The sequence below is a fragment of the Euleptes europaea genome, chromosome 7 (assembly GCF_029931775.1).
Source record: "Euleptes europaea isolate rEulEur1 chromosome 7, rEulEur1.hap1, whole genome shotgun sequence".
In the NCBI taxonomy this organism is placed as follows: domain Eukaryota; kingdom Metazoa; phylum Chordata; class Lepidosauria; order Squamata; family Sphaerodactylidae; genus Euleptes; species Euleptes europaea.
This window is the reverse complement of record NC_079318.1, coordinates 17,850,813-17,869,331: the sequence shown is the minus strand read 5'-3', so window position 1 is coordinate 17,869,331 and position 18,519 is coordinate 17,850,813. Positions and strand designations below refer to the sequence as shown.

Below are 18,519 nucleotides of genomic sequence, written 5' to 3'. Positions count from 1 at the left end.
ATTCTAGGCAGATAGAAGAAAATGTCCATGTTTTGTAGTCCGTTAGTATTCTCACATGCAGAACATGAACAGAGAGGCATTTTGACAGTCCTAGAGAGTAGCCAGCATGGCAGAGTTGGCAACTGGAAGCCCGAAGACAGGCAGAGATTCAAGGCAGAGGTTTTGTTTGTATCCCCCTGGAAGAGACAAGGAGCCCGACAAGAACAGGAGCTGTTCAGGCATTTGGGAGGCTTAATGCAGGCAGTGAAGCATTAAAAGTAGAGCAGATGTGTTGCTGATTGCACTTACCGGTACTATAATGGAGGATAGATGAAGGGTGCAGATGCTGGCTAATATTATCAAAGTATTATTTATTTTTTCTGAATTGCTCATTGTTCATTGAAAGAGAGTGTTGGTACAAAATAAATACTGGTGTACTTGGTGGAAGATCTCTGTGCATTAAAGGTAAAGGTCCCCTGTGCAAGCACCGGGTCATATCCCATGGGGTAACGTCACATCCTGACGTTTTCTAGGCAGACTTTGTTTACGAGGGGGTTTGCCAGCGCCTTCCCCAGTCATCTTCCCTTTACCCCCAGCAAGCTGGGTATTACAGTGAGTAAAAGAATCACACCCTAGGCCAGGCTTGTCCAAACTGCGCCCCCTAGGCCGCACGCGGTCCAGGATGGCTATGAATGCGGCCCAGCACAAAATCATAAACTTAAAACATTATGAATCAGCTATCGTTAGTGTATTTCATGTGTGGCCCAAGACAGTTCTTCTTTTCCTATGTGGCCCAGGGAAGCCAAAAGATTGGACACCCCTGCCCTAGACAGACACACTGTGGATGATGATTTGTGGGCTCTCCACTCATTCACTATGAGAATAACACACGCAACTCACACTACTGTATTTCAGTTGTTCACACCGCATGTGATAAAGCAATGGAATAAACAAACTAGTAATAATAACGGGATTGCGAGGAATAAGAAAAAAAATCACCATTGGTCTATCAGAATGCGATCTCGCACATGCACACTCTAACAATCAATCACACACACACACACAGTCACTGGAAATGGCACTAAGTAAAGCAAGCTCCAGGTTCCAGTGTGTGTGTAAAGTGCTGAAGTCGCAGCCAACGTATGGCAACCCAGTAGGGTTTTCAAGGCAAGAGACTAACAGAGGTAGTTTGCCATTGCCTTCCTCTGTATAGCGACCTCTTGGTGGTCCCCCATCCAAGTACTAAACGGGGTGGGTGGGCTGCAGGAAAGTGGTAAGTGCAATGGCATGATGTCTCCTGTTTCCTCTAGGGTTGCCAACTCTGGGTTGGGAAATACCTGGAGATTTTGGGGGTTGAGCCTGGGGAGGGAGGAGTTGGGGGGCGGGAACTCAGTGGGGTATAATGCTATAGAGTCCACCCTCCAAAGCAGCCATTTTCTCCAGGGGAACCGATCTCTTTCACCAGGAGATCAATTCTAATTCCAGGAGATCTCCAGTCCTCACCTGGAGGCTGGCAACCTTGCAGTTACCCAGGACAACAACTGCATGATGAGACGAGTTACAGGAACAACACAGTGGCAGTAACATCTAATTAGTCCCCCAGTCCTAAAGGCGGATCAGTCTTCTCAACTTGCTTGGTTAAGTGACATTCAGTGGCCCTAAGGTACTCTACTGTTACTAAACAGTGCTTGTTTGAAGTCCACCTGTTTCATTTCTTTTTGCATTTCCAGCATCTTGTGGTGGCTGACTTGTCGTCAGCCCCCTGATCATTGATACTTTCATGGTTTTGTAACCCAGAAACCAGCCCCATGCAGCTTGCTTGCTTTCTAGTACAAAAAGAGCGCCTAAATGGGATGGGGAATTGAAACACAACTGCTGTTCTGTTCCATTCATGCTGTTCTTGCTATAGTTGTGTGTGTGCATTCTGTATGGCACCATCACTCTGAGAGGAGCTGTTTGGGCAGATGTCTCCTAGTTAACCATAGCACACAACCTCACAAAACACTCTAGCCATTGGTTTAGTTGGTTCCATTCCATGCCTACTAGAACATGATATGTTTAGAACTATACCCTCAAGTTTCAGCTTTACTCATATTAATGCCGACCCATAGAAGGAATGAGTCAATTCATTATCTTGTGTATGTTTTAATTGATTATAGGACGGGAAAAGAAATTGCAGGACCCGAACAATTAGTTCTGAACTCGGCAAACCCGTTGCCATGATCTAAAAATCACATTATGGTTTCATAGCTGTAATTCCTTAAACTTACATTCAGCTAGGTTATTAAATATTTATAACTTTGGGGGGGGGGGGGACTCTGTACTACTTAGCCACAAAGCTAATGTTAACACAAACGGGGGAAATGTATTCATTTTCATGCCTTACCCTTAACATCAGGTGACAAATTTAACCAAGTTTTTTTTAGAGATGTTTAGTGATATTTAGTTTTCACTTAATGATTGCTTGATTGGGTCAAATATCTTAAACTAGCAGCATATCCATTTTTCTCTTGTTGATGTATTGTCATACAAGTGTAATTCCATTGTTCATAATTGTGTGTTTGCCCATAATGGTCGCTTAAGGTGACCAGAAATTTTGAAATATCTTTGTTTTCAGGCACTCCTATTGGCATGTGACTAAGTGCAACGATAATCAGCTTCCATGTTTTAAAAGACAGGGGAAGGATTGCCCTGTTGATTCTTCTGGAACCACCTGTCAATACCATTGATTAGGGCAGTGTTCTGGATTTAGGGTTGCCAACTTCCAGGTACTAGCTGGAGATCTCCTGCTATTACAACTGACCTCCAGCCGATAGATGATCCAGCAGGGCTTTTCTTATGTTCTTAAGTAAAGATTTCAGAAGGACTCTGTCCAATAATTCTGGCACTGCACAGAGTATCTTGTCTTCACATAGATTTGAATTCAGGATTTGAAACCATTGTGCTATGAGAGAGAATGTACTTCCTTTATGTGTAGTGCAATCCTAAACAGAATTGCACCTTTCTAGCACCACTGATTTCAATGGATTTAGAAGGGTTGAGGATTGCACTGGTAATTTACCATTTTTGGCTGGTTCAGGAAAAAAGTGACTGTACCTGCCAGAACAAACATATTACAATGCCCCGCAAGATTTTTTGAAAAAATGTTGTTCTCCTTCCCTTTGTCATTTTACTGGTATAAGACATTATGCGAAGATGAATCCGCTGCAGAGAACATTATATATTATGCAAATATGGCCCATTTTTTTTGTTTTGCAAAGGTATTAAATCATTGAACAAAAGTTCTCCTAGGTCTGTTGGGCAGCAAAAAGAGCAAGAACTGGTTTGTGGTATAGAGGATACAATTAAATTAAAAAGAGAGCAGTGCTGAATAAATGGAAACTGTGTAATAGCGTTACTAATTTGAAATATGTGGAAGATTAGCTATTTTATACAAAATAATTATAATACCATTCATTTGTCAGTGTCTTTATTTACAAGAAATACAGGCTTCTGGTGATTTAATCTTTTGATACATGGCCTGCGATAAAAATCACTTGGTTGCATTTTTTGTTTCATTGTGCATTTCAATTATAATCCTCATTATGTTTTGATGCCTCTTTGAATGTTTTGTGTGTGTGTGTGAAAGTACAGACACTTTATTCAGGAAAAGTGATGGTGAGGGACCATATAGTTTGTGTGTGCTGCTTTATTTACAAGAATTACTAGGTAGCGTTAGACAATGTAATTGTAGTTTTTAGGGGTATGAGCTGTAACATTTGTGCCCCCTCTTCTCTTGCCTCTCTGTGCTAACTAGAAGTCTGGTTTAAACATATTGACTCAAGTGGTGGCAGTCTTTGTACAGTGGTAGATTGTGAGTGTGTGCCCTTCCCTTCAGCCACAAATGCAATGTATCTTATGATACAGGTCTTATGTGGAGGTCTATATATACACTGCCCTGACCTGGATGGCCTAGGTTAGCCTGATCTCATCAAATCTCAGAAGCTAAGCAGGGTCAGCCCTGATTAGTGTTTGGATGGGAGACCACCAAGAAATACCAGGGTTGTTGTGCAGAGAAAGGCACTGGCAAACCACCTCTGTTAGTCTCTTGCCATGAAAACCCCAAAAGGGGTCGCCATACGTTGGCTGCGACTTGAAGGCACTTTACACACATACACATATATACACCAGCCCAAAACATAAGATTGTGTCCTGTGGTTGCCATCCCCATTCCAGCAAATGCCTGGAGATTTTGGGGGCAGTCCTGTGCAAGGTGGAATTTGGGAATGCCTTTACTTCTTCTGTGTCACCGGTCCCAATAGCAATCTTTATCAGACCCCACTGCTCACTCCCTTCCATTCTGAGATCTGTCCATTTATTCTTACCCTTTTTTTTCCTGTCATTTAACCAATTTTAATCCATACAAGGATGTGTCCTCTTATCTCATGACTGTGAAGCTGTGTGGGAACAAGGTATAAGAGGATTCCACACCTCCACCAGTGCCCTTTTGATATTTTAAATTACCTACTATCCCTCCGCTAGGCATATTTTGGTGTTTTTGCACTTGAATGCACTGACCTGGGAATGGCTTGCCTTGATTAGCAAAGTGGTATTCGCAGAAGCTTCTTCATTTGTTGCACATGAATAGAGCCACCTACAAAATCTGAAGTTTTTGCTTGGCTATGTGTTCTGTGTTTTTCCATGGAAATTAACATTATGGAATCCGTAGCTATGGGATAAAATAATATAGGCACTGCATCCTATGATAACCTCAAAACAATATTCTTTTAGATACAGTTAAAAAAAATTCTACCTCTATTCCATGGTAACTGATAGACTGACAGTTTAAGACAGAGCATACAAGCATGTTTTGAAGACATTCACCCATTTGGGTTAGTTTAGGAAGCATGCCTAGAATAATGCCCTCAAAGAGTATCCAGAAGCTATAACTTGTTCAGAATTCTGGCTGGAATGCGTTGTAACTACAATATCAGTCCAGTCTTGTTCTACCTACACCAGCTCTGAATTTGCTTCCGGGCCCCACACAATATTCATCTGTAAAGCCTTATACAGATTGGGGCCAGCATAAGGACTGTCATAAGAACATAACAAAGGCCCTGCTGGATCAAACCAAGGCCCATCAAGTCCAGCAGTCTGTTCACACAGTGGCCAACCAGGTGCCTCTAAGAAGCCCCCAAACAAGACGACTACAGCAGCACCATCCTGCCTGTTCCACAGCACCTAAGATAATAGGCATGCTCCTCTGATCCTAGAGAGAATAGGTATGCAGTATGACTGGTATCCATTTTAACTAATAGTTTCATGTCACATGAAGTAACCTAGTCATCTGAACTTTCCACCTTGAGCCAGGCGTAAGGTTGCCAGCCTCCAGGTGGGCCTGGAGATCTCCTGGAATTACAACTGATCTCCAGACAACAGAGATCCGGGTCTCGTCCGGCTCCCTGGGGAAACATGAAGCCCCCTTGGTAAGCTGGGCGTGGCGGAGCTGTGTTGCCTCGCCGCCTCGACCCCTCGGGGTTCCGAGGCGGGAGAGGCAGGGATCCCTCCGGACGGCTTTGAAAGTCCCGGACGGACCGGGTTAGGGTCTGTCTCGGGACAAGTAGGATCATTCACACAGCACATCTAGATATACTCCGCTCTGGTTAGACCTCAACTAGAGTACTATGTTTAATTTTGGGCACCACAATTTAAGAAAGATGTAGACAAGCTGGAATGTGCCCAGAGAAGGGCAACAAAGATGGTGAGGGGTCTGGAGACCAAGTCCTATGAGGAAAGGTTGAAAGAGCTGGGTATGTTTAGCCTGAAGAGGAGAAGACTGAGAGGGGATATGATAACCATGTTCAAGTACTTGAAGGGCTGTCATATAGAGGAGGGTGCCGAGTTGTTTTCTGTTGCTCAAGAAGGTCGGACCAGAACCAATGGGTTGAAATTAAATCAAAAGAGTTTCCGTCTAGACATTAGGAAGAATTTTCTAACAGAGCGGTTCCTCAGTGAAACAGGCTTCCTCGGGAGATGGTAAGCACTCCTTCGCTGGAGGTTTTTAAGAAGAGGTTAGATGGCCATCTGTCAGCAATGCTGATTCTGTGACCTTAGGCAGATGATGAGAGGGAGGGCATCTTGGCCATCTTCTGGTCACTAGGGGTGTGGAGGGGGGAGGTAGTTGTGAATTTCCTACATTGTGCAGGGGGTTGGAATTGATGGCCCTGGTGGTCCCTTCCAATTCTATGGTTCTATTAATTATAACCCACCAAATCCAGATCCCAGTCAAATTGCAGGAGAAAATTTCTTTCCAGATAATGTCAGTCTCACAAAATCCCTGTAGTCTCTATACACATGTTGTTGCATGGAAAAACATGTCCCATATTGATGTGGTGCAGTTTATATTTTATAGGCATTTCAGGATGAATCAACAGCATTAACTTATTTTTCATTTTAATGGAAGTTAATAAATATGGATCCTAGACATGTCCTGGGCCTGAAATCCTGGCGATTCATCTCCTTTTCCCCCCAGAGCTAAAGCTTTTAGTGTACTGAGCGAGCTCAACCAAGGCTTTGAGGATTTCATATCAGTATATTGATTTTTTCTAAAATAGGGATTCATTTTATAATGTGGTTCTTTAAAATAAATGTATCATAAATGTATATGAGGGCAATATTTTAAACATGCTGAAGTTTTAAGTGTGTATATATATTTCCCTTGAAATAGCTACCCTATTTTGTAGCAGATATTGTTTCTAATGTACTGCTTTCAGCAACCAGGTCATGTCACATACTGTAACATGGCAAAAGTAGCCCTGGGCTGTTTTGCAGGGTGGTGGACTTAGCATCTAAATCACTTCTTAAGGGTTTGTTCCTTAAGGGAATCCGATTATTTGGATATGAGGAGGATAACAGGCAAAGATGTGGTGTGTAAACTTCTAAAAAAACTGCTGCCAAAGGGAAGACAGCGGCAGGTTGAACTATGAAAAGCTCACAAGTGACAGATAACTTTGAAATGTGGAAAATCTTCAAGCTTTGTTCTAGAAACCTTCTTTATTTTTTCACAATAAAAGGCGGGGAGGGGGATATATTTCTTCTGCTAACCTCTAACAATAGATTCCTTTGTGTCCCACCATAAAAACTGGTTAAACTCAAATGCTTAAACTATATGCTGATTTAAATCAATGGCAATTCTGAGCAATTCCATAGAAGGTGTTACCCAGAATATATATTGGAGTAGACAGAGAGCAAATTAAGATGTTTGGAAGCGTTTTATTCAAAATATTGCATCTCTCATACTGGCTGTTTTTAACATAATGATATGATAGCATTTCCCTCAAAGGCCAAAGAAACTGAAAGAGTTTCATGAATCCTGAGGAATTCCACAGTGCTTGCTAAGTATTCACTCACAGTGGGTCGCCGTGTTAGTCTGTCTGCAGTAGTAGAAAAGAGCAAGAGTCCAGTAGCACCTTAAAGACTAACGAAAATATTTTCTGGCAGCGTATGAGCTTTCGTGAGCCACAGCTCACTTCTTCAGATACAGCTAGAATGTCACTGTTTGCAAGTATTCACTGTTTGCTTTGGTGGTCATCAGTATGGTTGTGCTCAATTTTTGTCATAGGGAATTGTCATGTTAGATTTGAGTACAGTAGCACCTTAGAGATCAACAAAAACCTTTTTGGGTATAAAAGAATCAGAATCAGATAACCTTTATTGGCATAATATTGATGGTCATAAGGTCAGAGATAAACAGATAATACATATCTAGATTAAAATTAAGTTTGAATCTTCACCTTAACAACTTCTGCCAAAAACTCCGCCACCTTCATCAGTTGTAATGTCGTTCAGCAAGAATTGGCAAATGGATGTTGTATAAGGGGCCATCCGTTTGCTGATTAAGGGTAATATAAATTTTTTATGGGGTACTTCATGGGTATAAGCTTTCAAGAGTCAAAGTTTCTTTCATCAGAGCGTTGACTCTAGAAAGCTTATACCCTCAAAATCTTAGTGGTCTCTAAGGTGCTACTAGACTCGAATCGAGCTCTTGTAGTGCAAACCAACATGGCTATCCTATGAAATAATTGTCAGATTTAAAGTTGTCCTTCTGATGAGGTAGAACTCAATAGATGCCGACATCAAGGTGGGGCCTGGAGCTCTCATGGAATATAGTCTGATCTCCAGACTATAGTCTGGAGACTATGTCCCAGTGGCTGTCTTAGTTCCCCAGATCACCACCATCTTGAAAATCAGGAGACTTTCTGGATTAACGTTCCATGGAGAAAATGGTTTTTGGATGTAGATTCTATGGCATTATACCCCATAATGCCATAGAATCTACCCTCCAAAAGCCATTTTCTCCATGGAACGTTAATCCAGAAAGTCCTCTGATTTTCAAGATGGTGGTGATCTGGGGAACAAAGACAGCCACTGGGACAGGGCTGTTTGAAAGTATGGCTGGAGTATACATGCATCTTTGGCCCTTGGCAGTTGTGGTGTAGTGGTTAAGAGCATGGTGTAGTGGTGGTTTGGAGTGGTGGAGTCTGATCTGGAGAACCGGGTTTGATTCCCCACTCCTCCACATGAGCGGCAGAGGCTAATCTGGTGAACTGGATTTGTTTCCCCACTCCTACACACCAAGGGTGACCTTGGGCTAGTCACACTCTCTCAGCCCCACCTATCTCACAGGGAAAGGAAGGTGATTGTAAGCCGCTTTGATTCTTCCTTAAGTGGTAGAGAAAGTCGGCATATAAAAACCAACTCTTCTTAATCCACAAAATAAAATGAACCCCCAAATGTGACCTGTGTAGTGTAGGCCTATAATTTACTTGGGGGGGGGGGGGAATCTATTTATGCAAACATCTGTGTATTCATTTATGTAAAAGTTTTCTGATACTTTCAACCATCAGGTTACCATTAATTGTAAAGACAGTATATACTTAGTGATGATCAAAATAATACCCTATCCAGTGAATTGCAGTAGTTCATAGCATTCCCCAGATGTCTTGTCAACCAACTGCTGCAGTTCTGCATTTGGCAGTAATTTTTGACACGGTTAAGAGTATGTTAGTAGGAATCATATACTGTAGTTGCTTAAGTGAACTCTGAGAGAGATCACATGGCTGTAGAAAAGGCTTAGGCGCTGTAGGCAGCACGTAATTCTATCTCTAACATTATTTTCTGGACAATTGTATCTCTAGGAGGCCAACGTCTATGAATCAGTATAATTGTATTAAGAGAGCTTTCTTCCCAAAGCTGCTTTAGCAGACATTCTAGTGAGCACACTTGTGTTTCCTGTATTCATTTAATACATTCAATATGTATGTAAGTGGCACACACCCAAGCAGAATATATATTTATATCTCTCTGCAGGGAAGGACTAAATTAAATTAGCGATCATTTTGCAAATTGTTAACAAAGACCGCTTCTTTGTTCTGCATAGTCATTTAGGATGAGATCTGAAACATACTGCATGTTTTAATTGGTTAAGACAGTTATATGAGGGAAACGTACGCTTGGAATTGCCTTTCAAAATAATAAATTGCCATTTGACATTAACGTTCCTGCTTTCAAAATGAGACCACACACACGCACACAAAAAAAAAACCCACTAAGAGTTTACAGTACCATTGCACGTTTCAGAAACCGTTGTTTCTTGTGCCATTCTGAGGTGTATCAGACTTCAAAACGTTCAGGCTTTCTGATTTCTTAAAAATAATATGTCTTGTTCTTGGTCAGTGTTTGTCAGGTTCAACTCCAGCCATGGTTTCCCAGTGGAGGTTGATTCAGACACCAGCATCTTCCAGCTCAAGGAGGAGGTTGCTAAGCGACAGGGAGTTCCAGCTGACCAGTTGCGTGTGATTTTTGCAGGGAAGGAGCTCAGGAATGACTTGACGCTGCAGGTAAGCCTCCCTTGATAGTTTCCTTTCTGGGATGCTGCCAGCTCAACGGCTTCTGCTTCTAACACTGCCAATCTGACATTCACGCCTGAGATCTAATAGAATAAATAGTGCCTGGGGATTCCTTGAACTTTACTCCACACCGCTTCATTAATTCTGACCTTCTTAATTATGCATTAAAACAGCAAGCAGAAAGGATGGTGGGGGGGGAGAGAAAGAAAGAATATGAGAAGGGGGGAGAGCGAGAAGGAGAGATCGGTGCTTAGTGAATAAATGTTTACTGACTACAGGAGCAAGCTATGCACATTTTGTGTATCTGTTCAATTTCTACATTACTTATTCCATTTGAATCTTAACGAAGGAGGATGTGAATAAATTGCTCTAAATCAGGCTGCTCAGTCATCACGTTGTATAGAATTTGTAACCCAATTGTGACCCCTGGAGGATACTTGTAAGGCTGCTCTCGCTGGTTGTGTGCGAGTGTCTAGGTGTGCACATGTGCTGATGAAACGCAGAGTTTGAAGGCCTGATCACAGAAGCCGGAGGTGCCAGAATAACAATATACTCGTATTCCAGAAACCTGGCTTGGTGGGGCTAGGGAGCTATTTAAAAATTGCTGAGCTCATAGCTACGTTTTACCTCCTTAATGTTCTTCTGAAATTAAATTGGGGAAGAAGGTAACCTAAGACAAGCCCCTGATCCCTCAGCCGTAGTCCTCAGTACGGGGACTAATGATGCTGCTCTAATTTTCAAGGCTGTAGTAAGATAGTGTATGTGAAGTGCTTTGAACACTCCATAAATCGTAAATAATATTACACTGAAGGGGAAAGCATCTTGCAAGACAGATGTAGAGCAAAGATGTAGAGCCCTTTGCCATCTAATCACTGTTGCTGCCGTCACTCATGCCCTCATTATGTACTAATGTTCTGCGATAACTTTGTTCAGTTGGCAGCAGCCTTGGATCTGGGCAAGATGTGGCACACCAGAAATTTAGAAACTCTACCTTCTGACCTAGTGTCAGCGGTAGATTTGCCAGCTCTGGATTGGGAAACACCTGGAGTCTGGGGGGGGGGGAGCCTGAGGAGGGCGGGGTTTGGTGAGGGGAGGGACTGCAGCAGGGTATAATGCCATAGAGTCCACCTTCCTAATCAGACATTTTCTCCAGGTGAACTGATCTCTGTCGCCTGGAGATCAGTTGTAATAGCAAGAGATCCCCAAACACCATCTGGAGGCTGGCAACCCTAGTCAAAGGGGATGAGGCTGTTTTGTTGCTGTGGTGTCACTGGATGACGATTGTTTATTTAGCACCATCAATGTACATTGTGCTTTATTCATTCATTTATACCCCCCCCCATTTTCCACAGAGCTCAGGGGTGGCGTAAATGATTGCATTTGTACCTTTACAGAGTTTCCTAAGCAAACAGAATACATCTCTGCCCCGGGAAGCTTACAGTCTAAATGTGACAGTGGGGGTGGCATTCGAAAGAAGCACAGGAGACAAGGATCTGAATGTGGTCAAATGCTGTTATTTGATTTTGGACTAAATCATTCACACTTGGGTTTGTGGTTGGGTATAAGAATGAAGAAGTTAAAGGCTTCACAAAAATGTAAAATTTTGAGGGGGAGCCCGAAGGAAGAGAATACGGAGATACCACATGCATGTACTGTAGGGTTGCCAGGTCCCTTTTCTCCACCGGCGGGAGGTTTTGGGAGCAGAGCCTGAGGAGGGCGGGGTTTGGGGAGGGGAGAGGCTTCAGTGCCATAGAGTTCAATTGCTAAAGCCGCCATTTTTCTCCAGGTGATCCGATCTCTATCAGCTGGATATGAGATGAATTAGCAGGAGATCTCCTGCTAGTACCTGGAGGTTAGCCTAGAAAGAATAAAGGCTCAGTGCTGTATAGATAATGGAAAAAATCCAAACAGCACTACCAGATAATATTAACAACAAATAAATTTATAAGAGTGCAGATAAGTGTAAAAAGTGAACATATATACAAGAGTTCGCTGTGGTCCTTGGTTTTGACATCTTGTGTCCAGCCACTGAGAAGCACAGGAAAGTCTTATTTGGACAGTTATATTATTTTCATGTGATTCTTTGGACAATTTCCTTTGCTACATTGCACATTTTGCTGGACTATTCATGCTAATTGTATAGAAAAACTTTGATTGTGTTTCCCTTCAACTCTTGTATATATGTTCACTTTTTACACTTATCTGCACTCTTATAAATTTATTTGTTGTTAATATTATCTGGTAGTGCTGTTTGGATTTTTTCCAGTACCTGGAGGTTGGCAACCCTAATGTACTGTATCGCAACCACATTAAAGAATGAAGCACATTTCACAGCCACCTAGTTCACTTAAAAAAAAAAGATAACCCACAGGCAAACACGTTCTGTTTTCAAACCAGCACAGATTAATTGACGGTCAAGTTTTACAGCTGCGTGGGGGTATTGCTATGCACGGAATGGCTGCGATGTCTAGTTGCCAAGAAGCACTACTGTATTGACGTGCTATCACTTCTCCTAGCCCGGTATGATGTTTATCGCTTTGTAAAAAGCTTTAGGGAGTTTGAGCACACAAAGGAAACTATAGAAATGCAAATCGCTGTTGTCATTCTCCAGTGCATCTCCTGCTGCTCATTGTGTGTCAAGTGCCTCCTCACCTTGCTTGTGGGTGGCTTCCGAAAATCCGAGGGCCTTCCCCTGCTGCTGCATCTGGAGGGTGCATATTGTGCATTTATTTTCATATATATGCATGAGGAAGGTGTTTTGGTGCCACAGGTGAGGCTTGCAGGTCTCTGTTACCTTTTCAGAAGTTTTCCGTGCCTGACTGCTTTGCTCCCTGCCTTGGCGTCGAAGCATTATAATTGTTGTGCTAGGCTATTTCTTGGTAAAACAGAAGCGGTTCCTTGAACTGCACTCCAAATCTAAATATATAAATAAAAAAACAGGGAATAGTAAGAAATATGAAACACAAAAGGGAAATATTTTTTCCCCAGTCCTGCAAGGCCTTGTGCTATTCAACTTATCTGCCCGGTCAAAATCCAGTTACTTTGTATAAAACATAAAAATAGCAATTATTTGCTGGGAAAAACAAAAAAAACTAGTCCTGCCTATACTTGACAAAGGAATAAAATTATCTGGTTTTTCAAGTATAATTATTTTTCCTTCTTCTTGCTAACTTTAACTTGGAAGGCTTTAGCTCAGAGACTTAACAGCGCATTCCTGGGCTCTAAGGGCAAAAGCCCATAGGAGGCCAGGAAGGTGCCGTGACAGCTTCCCGGCCCCCCGCGCCAGCGTCCGGGCTGCTAACGCCGGCGGGAAGACCCGGATGCCGGTTGCAGGGCCTGCTGCAGCAGCGCTGGCCCGGAACGCTGCCAGAGACTTCTGCCGGTGTCCAAATGCCATCAAAGGCCGCACCGGCATCCCGGGAGGTGTTCCCGGGGCGTTCCGACACCGGGCTGGGAGTGGGTCCGCCTTTAGTGGGTCCACCTCCAAAGCCCTTTCAGACCGGGAATGCCCCTTTTTATTTTTGGCAAGATACACCACCTTTTAGGGTTGCACGGATTTTTTGCATTGTAAGTGGGGGGCGGGGGTTGTTGGGTCCCGCAGAGAGGATGTGGGGTGTAACTATCTAAATAATACATAATCTCTTTGTTTATGAAGTCTTCTAAGAAGACGGGGGAGGCTTGGTGTGGATGGAAACAGAATGTGGTCTCTGGACAGTTTGCTGGCAAGGGAGATGCGATCAGTGTTTCATTTCTTAAGCGAGAGATGCTGATATCATCTGTGTGACAAATACAACCTTGTCCCATATGTCCTGTTCCTTATTTTGTAAAGACATTATAGCGTGCCTTTTGTAGACTGCTCTGTCAATTTCTCAGTATAGGTTATTTTGTGATTGTCTGGAAGGGAATGTGTTTAGAGAATAAAAATGCGAGGAGAACCACATAGAGGAAGATACCACATCGGAAGCCTTTTCAGGTCAGAAATGTAGCTTGCCATTCTAGAATATGCATTTTTCATTTCTGCAGCAACATTACCAACATCCCTTACATCCTAATTTTGGAAAGTAGGGCTAGTTAGATGAACCAGAAATGGAAAGCGACAGGGAGTCAAGAGAGAGGGCGCTTTTGATCAAATGTGGACATATTGGCAGCAAAATAAACAGTATACTTAATTAATAAATAATGGGGTTGCATGTGTTTTAAATCTTGGCTGGAGGGTTGAGTCCAGGCAGGAGAAAAAAAAGAGCGAGCTGGGAATGTTTTGGCAGGTGAGAAGCAGAGAGCCTCAGGGAAACCGAATGCCAGCATTCTCAGAGGAGTACCTCGCTTCTCCTTTAAGGACCCTTACAAGGCTGCTCTGCATCTGTTCTTACCCACTCATGTGGTCCCAAGCTATGAGCGACTTGAGGGAGAACTGGCACAAGATTTCTGTCCAGAGTTGGCCTCACGATGAAGCCAAGTTGTAGACACTTCTGCAGGAGGCAGAATCCAAGCAGTTTGAAGTTTGTTGCTTATTCTTGGCTGTGGAGAAACTCAAAGCTGCCTGTTGCCTTCAAAGCACTGTAGGGGCAAGAGTGTGAAGCTTATTTCTTAAGGCGACCCTCTCTACTCATGAATATGTAGAGACCCTTTCCGGTATATTTTTTTTTCTGGAAAGAGCTTCTTCTCCCTGCAGGTTATATTGCAGCCAAAACAAAAATGCCGCATTAATGCTAAGCATGGTTGTATCTTGACCAGGATTTTCAGACCCTTTCCAATATGTTTTTAGATACAGCTTCCCATGATGGCCTATGATGCACCCCGCATCCAAGGCCAACCAGGACTCCATTTTAACCGGAGCTTAAAAAGCACCGGGTCCTTCCTGACCCATGGGGTGACGTCACATCCCGACGTTTCCTAGGCAGACTTTGTTTATGGGGTGGTTTGCCAGTGCCTTCCCCAGTCATCTTCCCTTTACGCCCAGCAAGCTGGGTACTCAGAGCTTAAAGCTATTTTCAAATCAACCAATCAATCAATCGGCCGTTATTAGCATATATTCAGAAACATGACGTAAGCAGTACACAAAAGTCACTGTCCATGTATTTTCGAATTAAATATGGATTCGATTTTAGTCCTAATATTGACAACTTCCATCAGAAATTCCGCCACCTTTAAAGCGACTTCAGGAATAGTGTCATTCAACAAAAACCAGCATACAGAGAATTCTTGGCTGGATTTCATTTTATTAATCAAGGGTCGGATTGTTTTTTTACAAAAGTTGTTTTCAAATCAGGATTGAAATGGAATTATAATCAGTGTCAATCATCGTTAACAGTGGTGCGAACCTGCTAACCGCTTTTTAATAAATATATATGAGGCTGCTGAATGAGATTGTCTGGAACTTTGGGGTTGTGTGTCATCAATATGCAGATGACACTCAGCTTTTTATTTCATCATTCAAACCCCCAGATGCATCCGTCTTGGTTCTTATAATTTTTATTAGATTTTTTTAAAGAAAAACATGAAGAAAAAAACAAATACAACAAGAAAAAACAAAAAAAAATTACAAAAAAAGAATACAAGAAAGTATAAAAGGGTATTCATATACCATAATTAATACATTCATAATGAACTGGTGCTTTGAGGCTGTGGTCAGGCGGCTAAGGCAGAACAAACTAAAGCTAAATCCAGATAAGACAGGGATAATGCTGGTCAGAAAGGCTGATGTTCTAGAGCAGGGGTGGGGAACCTTTTTCATGCCAAGGGCCATTTCCATATTGATAACATCATTCGAGGGCCATACCAGTCGTAGGTATCTGGGGGGGGGAGAGGCTAGGGTTGCCAGGTCTCCAGCCACCACCTGGAGAAACTATGCAGAGAAGGAAGGGGAAGGAGGGAAAGAAGGAAGGAAAGGAAGGAAGAAAAGAGAGGGAGAGAAAGAGAGAGAGAAGGGAGGGGTTCCCAGCTTCCCCCCCCTCACACACACACAGGCACGCCCCCGCCTGCGCAAATGGCCGGGAGCCATCAGGGAGATGCCTCTGCGGCTTCTCCCGCCTTTGTGCGCGCGCACACACACACACAAGCCAGCCAGCCCCCAGCCACACGAGCAGCTGGGAGCGATCGAGGAGAAGCCTCTGCAGCTTCCCCCGCCTTCGCGGGTGCACACACACACACATGCAAGCCAGCCAGCCCCCAACCGTATGAACCGCCAGGAGCGATCAGAGAGAAGCCTCCACGGCTTCCTCCTGCTTTGTCACCCGTGCACACACAAAGACACACACACAAGCAAGCCAGCCAGCCAGCCAGCCCCCAGCCGCATGAGTGGCCGGAAGCGATGGGGGAGAAACCTCCACGGCTTCCCCCGTCTTTGTGCACGCATGCGCGCATGCACACACACACAAGCCAGCCAGCCAGCCCCCAGCCGCGTGAGCAGCCGGGAGCGATCAGAGAGAAGCCTCCGTGGCTTCCCCCTGCTTCGTGCACACACACACACGCACATACAAGCAAGCCAGCCAGCCCCCAGCTGCACGGGTGGCCGGGAGCGATGGGGGAGAAACCTCCGCGGCTTCCCCTGCCTTTGCACGCACACACACACACACTTTACCTGTTGGCCTCGGGGGAGAGTGAGAGGAAGGCTGCGTAGGAGCCCACCGAGCCAGCGGAGGGTGCAGCGTGGCCATCGGCATGGCAATGAGAGTGGGGGAGAGCAGCAGGAGATTTGGGTGCTCCCAACAACTTTAAAACACGCCGCTGCTGCCAGGGCGCAGGCCGGGGAGAGTGGCAGGAGATTCGGGTGCCGTCAACAACTTTAAAATGCGCTGCCGCCGCCCGGGTGCAGGCAGGGAGAGCGGCAGGAGATTCAGGTGCCCCAACAACTTTAAAATGTGCTGCCGCCACCAGGGCGCAGGCCGGGAAGAGCGGCAGGAGATTTGGGTGCCCCAACAACTTTCTCTCCAGGAACAGGAAGCAGGGAGACTTGGGGGAAACGCCCCCACAGTCACCCAATCAGCTTTTAATTTTATTAGCATGCTCTCCTGCCTCCCTGCAAAGCCCGATGCACCGGGAGAAGGGCCTGGCTAGCAATAGCTAGCTCCCGGTCTCGGCAGGTGGGCCATGGAGCTCCAGGGCTTGGCAGGTAGGCTGGGGGCCGTCAAAATGGTCTCGCGGGCCGGATGTGGCTCGCTGGCCGGAGGTTCCCCACCCCTTTTCTAGAGGGACTGGGTCCACTTGTCCTAGGTGGAGTGACGTTGGCTTTTTCAGAGCAGGTTAAGAGCTTGGGGGTTCTCTCAGACTCCACTTTACTGTTTGAAAAGCAGTTGGCATGGTGGCCAGGAGCGCCTTTTATTAGTGGCAACTGATTTGCCAACTCTCTCATTACCTAGACTGAGCCAATCTGGCCACGTTGATCCATGCTTCTGAAACTTCCCAGTAGGATCACTGCAACACACTATGTGTGTGAGGCTACCCTCAGAGACAACCCTGAAACTACACTAGTCCAGAATGTAGCAGCCCGGCAATAGGGGCTAGCTGCTGGGGACATATGTTACCCATTTTGAAACAGCTACGTTGGCTGCCAGTCTGTTTCTGAGTTCTATTCAGGGTGCTAGTTATGACCTTTAAAGCTCTTCATGACCTGGGACACACATATTTGAAGGGCCATCTCCTTCCATATGTCCATCTTCACCAACTATGATAATAAGTCACCCATCTGTTGGCTGTTTCACCACTTAGGGTAGCCGTGTGGCATTGCCCAGAGCCAGAGCCTTTTCCATCATGGCTCCAGCTCTGTGGGGGTAGCCTTCTGGCAGAAGTGACCCCCCCCCCCCGCTTGGAGATCTTCAAGAGGTGCTACAAGGCCTTCCTGTTTGTGAGGACTTTTGAGGGCTTCTGAATTGGCAGAAATCTTTTAAGGGGGAATTTGTCGTTTGTTATTTTATTTTTGCTTTTAAACTGAAAATATTTTTAACAATTATTGTAAGCTGCCTTGAACCAGGAGGAAAGGTGGGATATACAGTGAAGGAAAAAAAGTATTTGATCCCCTGCTGAATTTGCCCATTTGCCCTCTGATGAAGAAATGACCAGTCCATAATTTTAATGGTAGGTCTACTGTAGCTGTGAGAGACAGAATAACAACAGGAAAAACCCCAGAAACCCAGAAGACAAGAGTCAGAGATTGATGTGCATTATAATGAGTGAAATAAGTATTTGATCCCTTTGCAAAAAATGACTTAGTACTTGGTGGCAAAACCCTTGTTGGCAATTACAGAGGTCAGACGTTTCTTGTAGGTGGCCATCAGGTTTGCACACATCTCAGGAGGTATTTTGTCCCACTCCTCTTTGCAGATCCTCTCCAAGTCAGTAAGATTTCGAGGCTGATGTGTAGCTACTCTAACCTTCAGCTCCCTCCACAGATTTTCGATGGGATTAAGGTCTGGAGACTGGCTAGGCCACTCCAGGACCTTAATGTGCTTCTTCTTGAGCCACTCCTTTGTTGCCTTGGCCGTGTGTTTTGGGTCACTGTCATACTGGAATACCCATCCTCGACCCATTTTCAATGCCCTGTCTGAGGGAAGGAGGTGCTCACCCAAGATTTGACGATACATGGTCCCGTCCATCGTCCCTTCGATGCGGTGAAGGTGTCCTGTCCCCTTAGCAGAAAAACACCCCCAAAGCATAA

General features: G+C 44.4%; 1 protein-coding gene across 1 annotated transcript in view; it reads left to right on the top strand.

Annotated features, from left to right (window-relative positions):
• Positions 1-8,955: 8,955 nt before the first annotated feature.
• The window catches only part of PRKN (parkin RBR E3 ubiquitin protein ligase), a 750,081-nt gene continuing 740,517 nt past the window's right edge, over positions 8,956-18,519 (top strand). Inside the window, exons 1-2 of the mRNA XM_056853313.1 lie at positions 8,956-9,016; positions 9,694-9,857. Of these exons, the coding sequence (XP_056709291.1) occupies positions 8,956-9,016; positions 9,694-9,857 (225 nt within the window). The remainder of the gene's footprint in view (positions 9,017-9,693; positions 9,858-18,519) is intronic.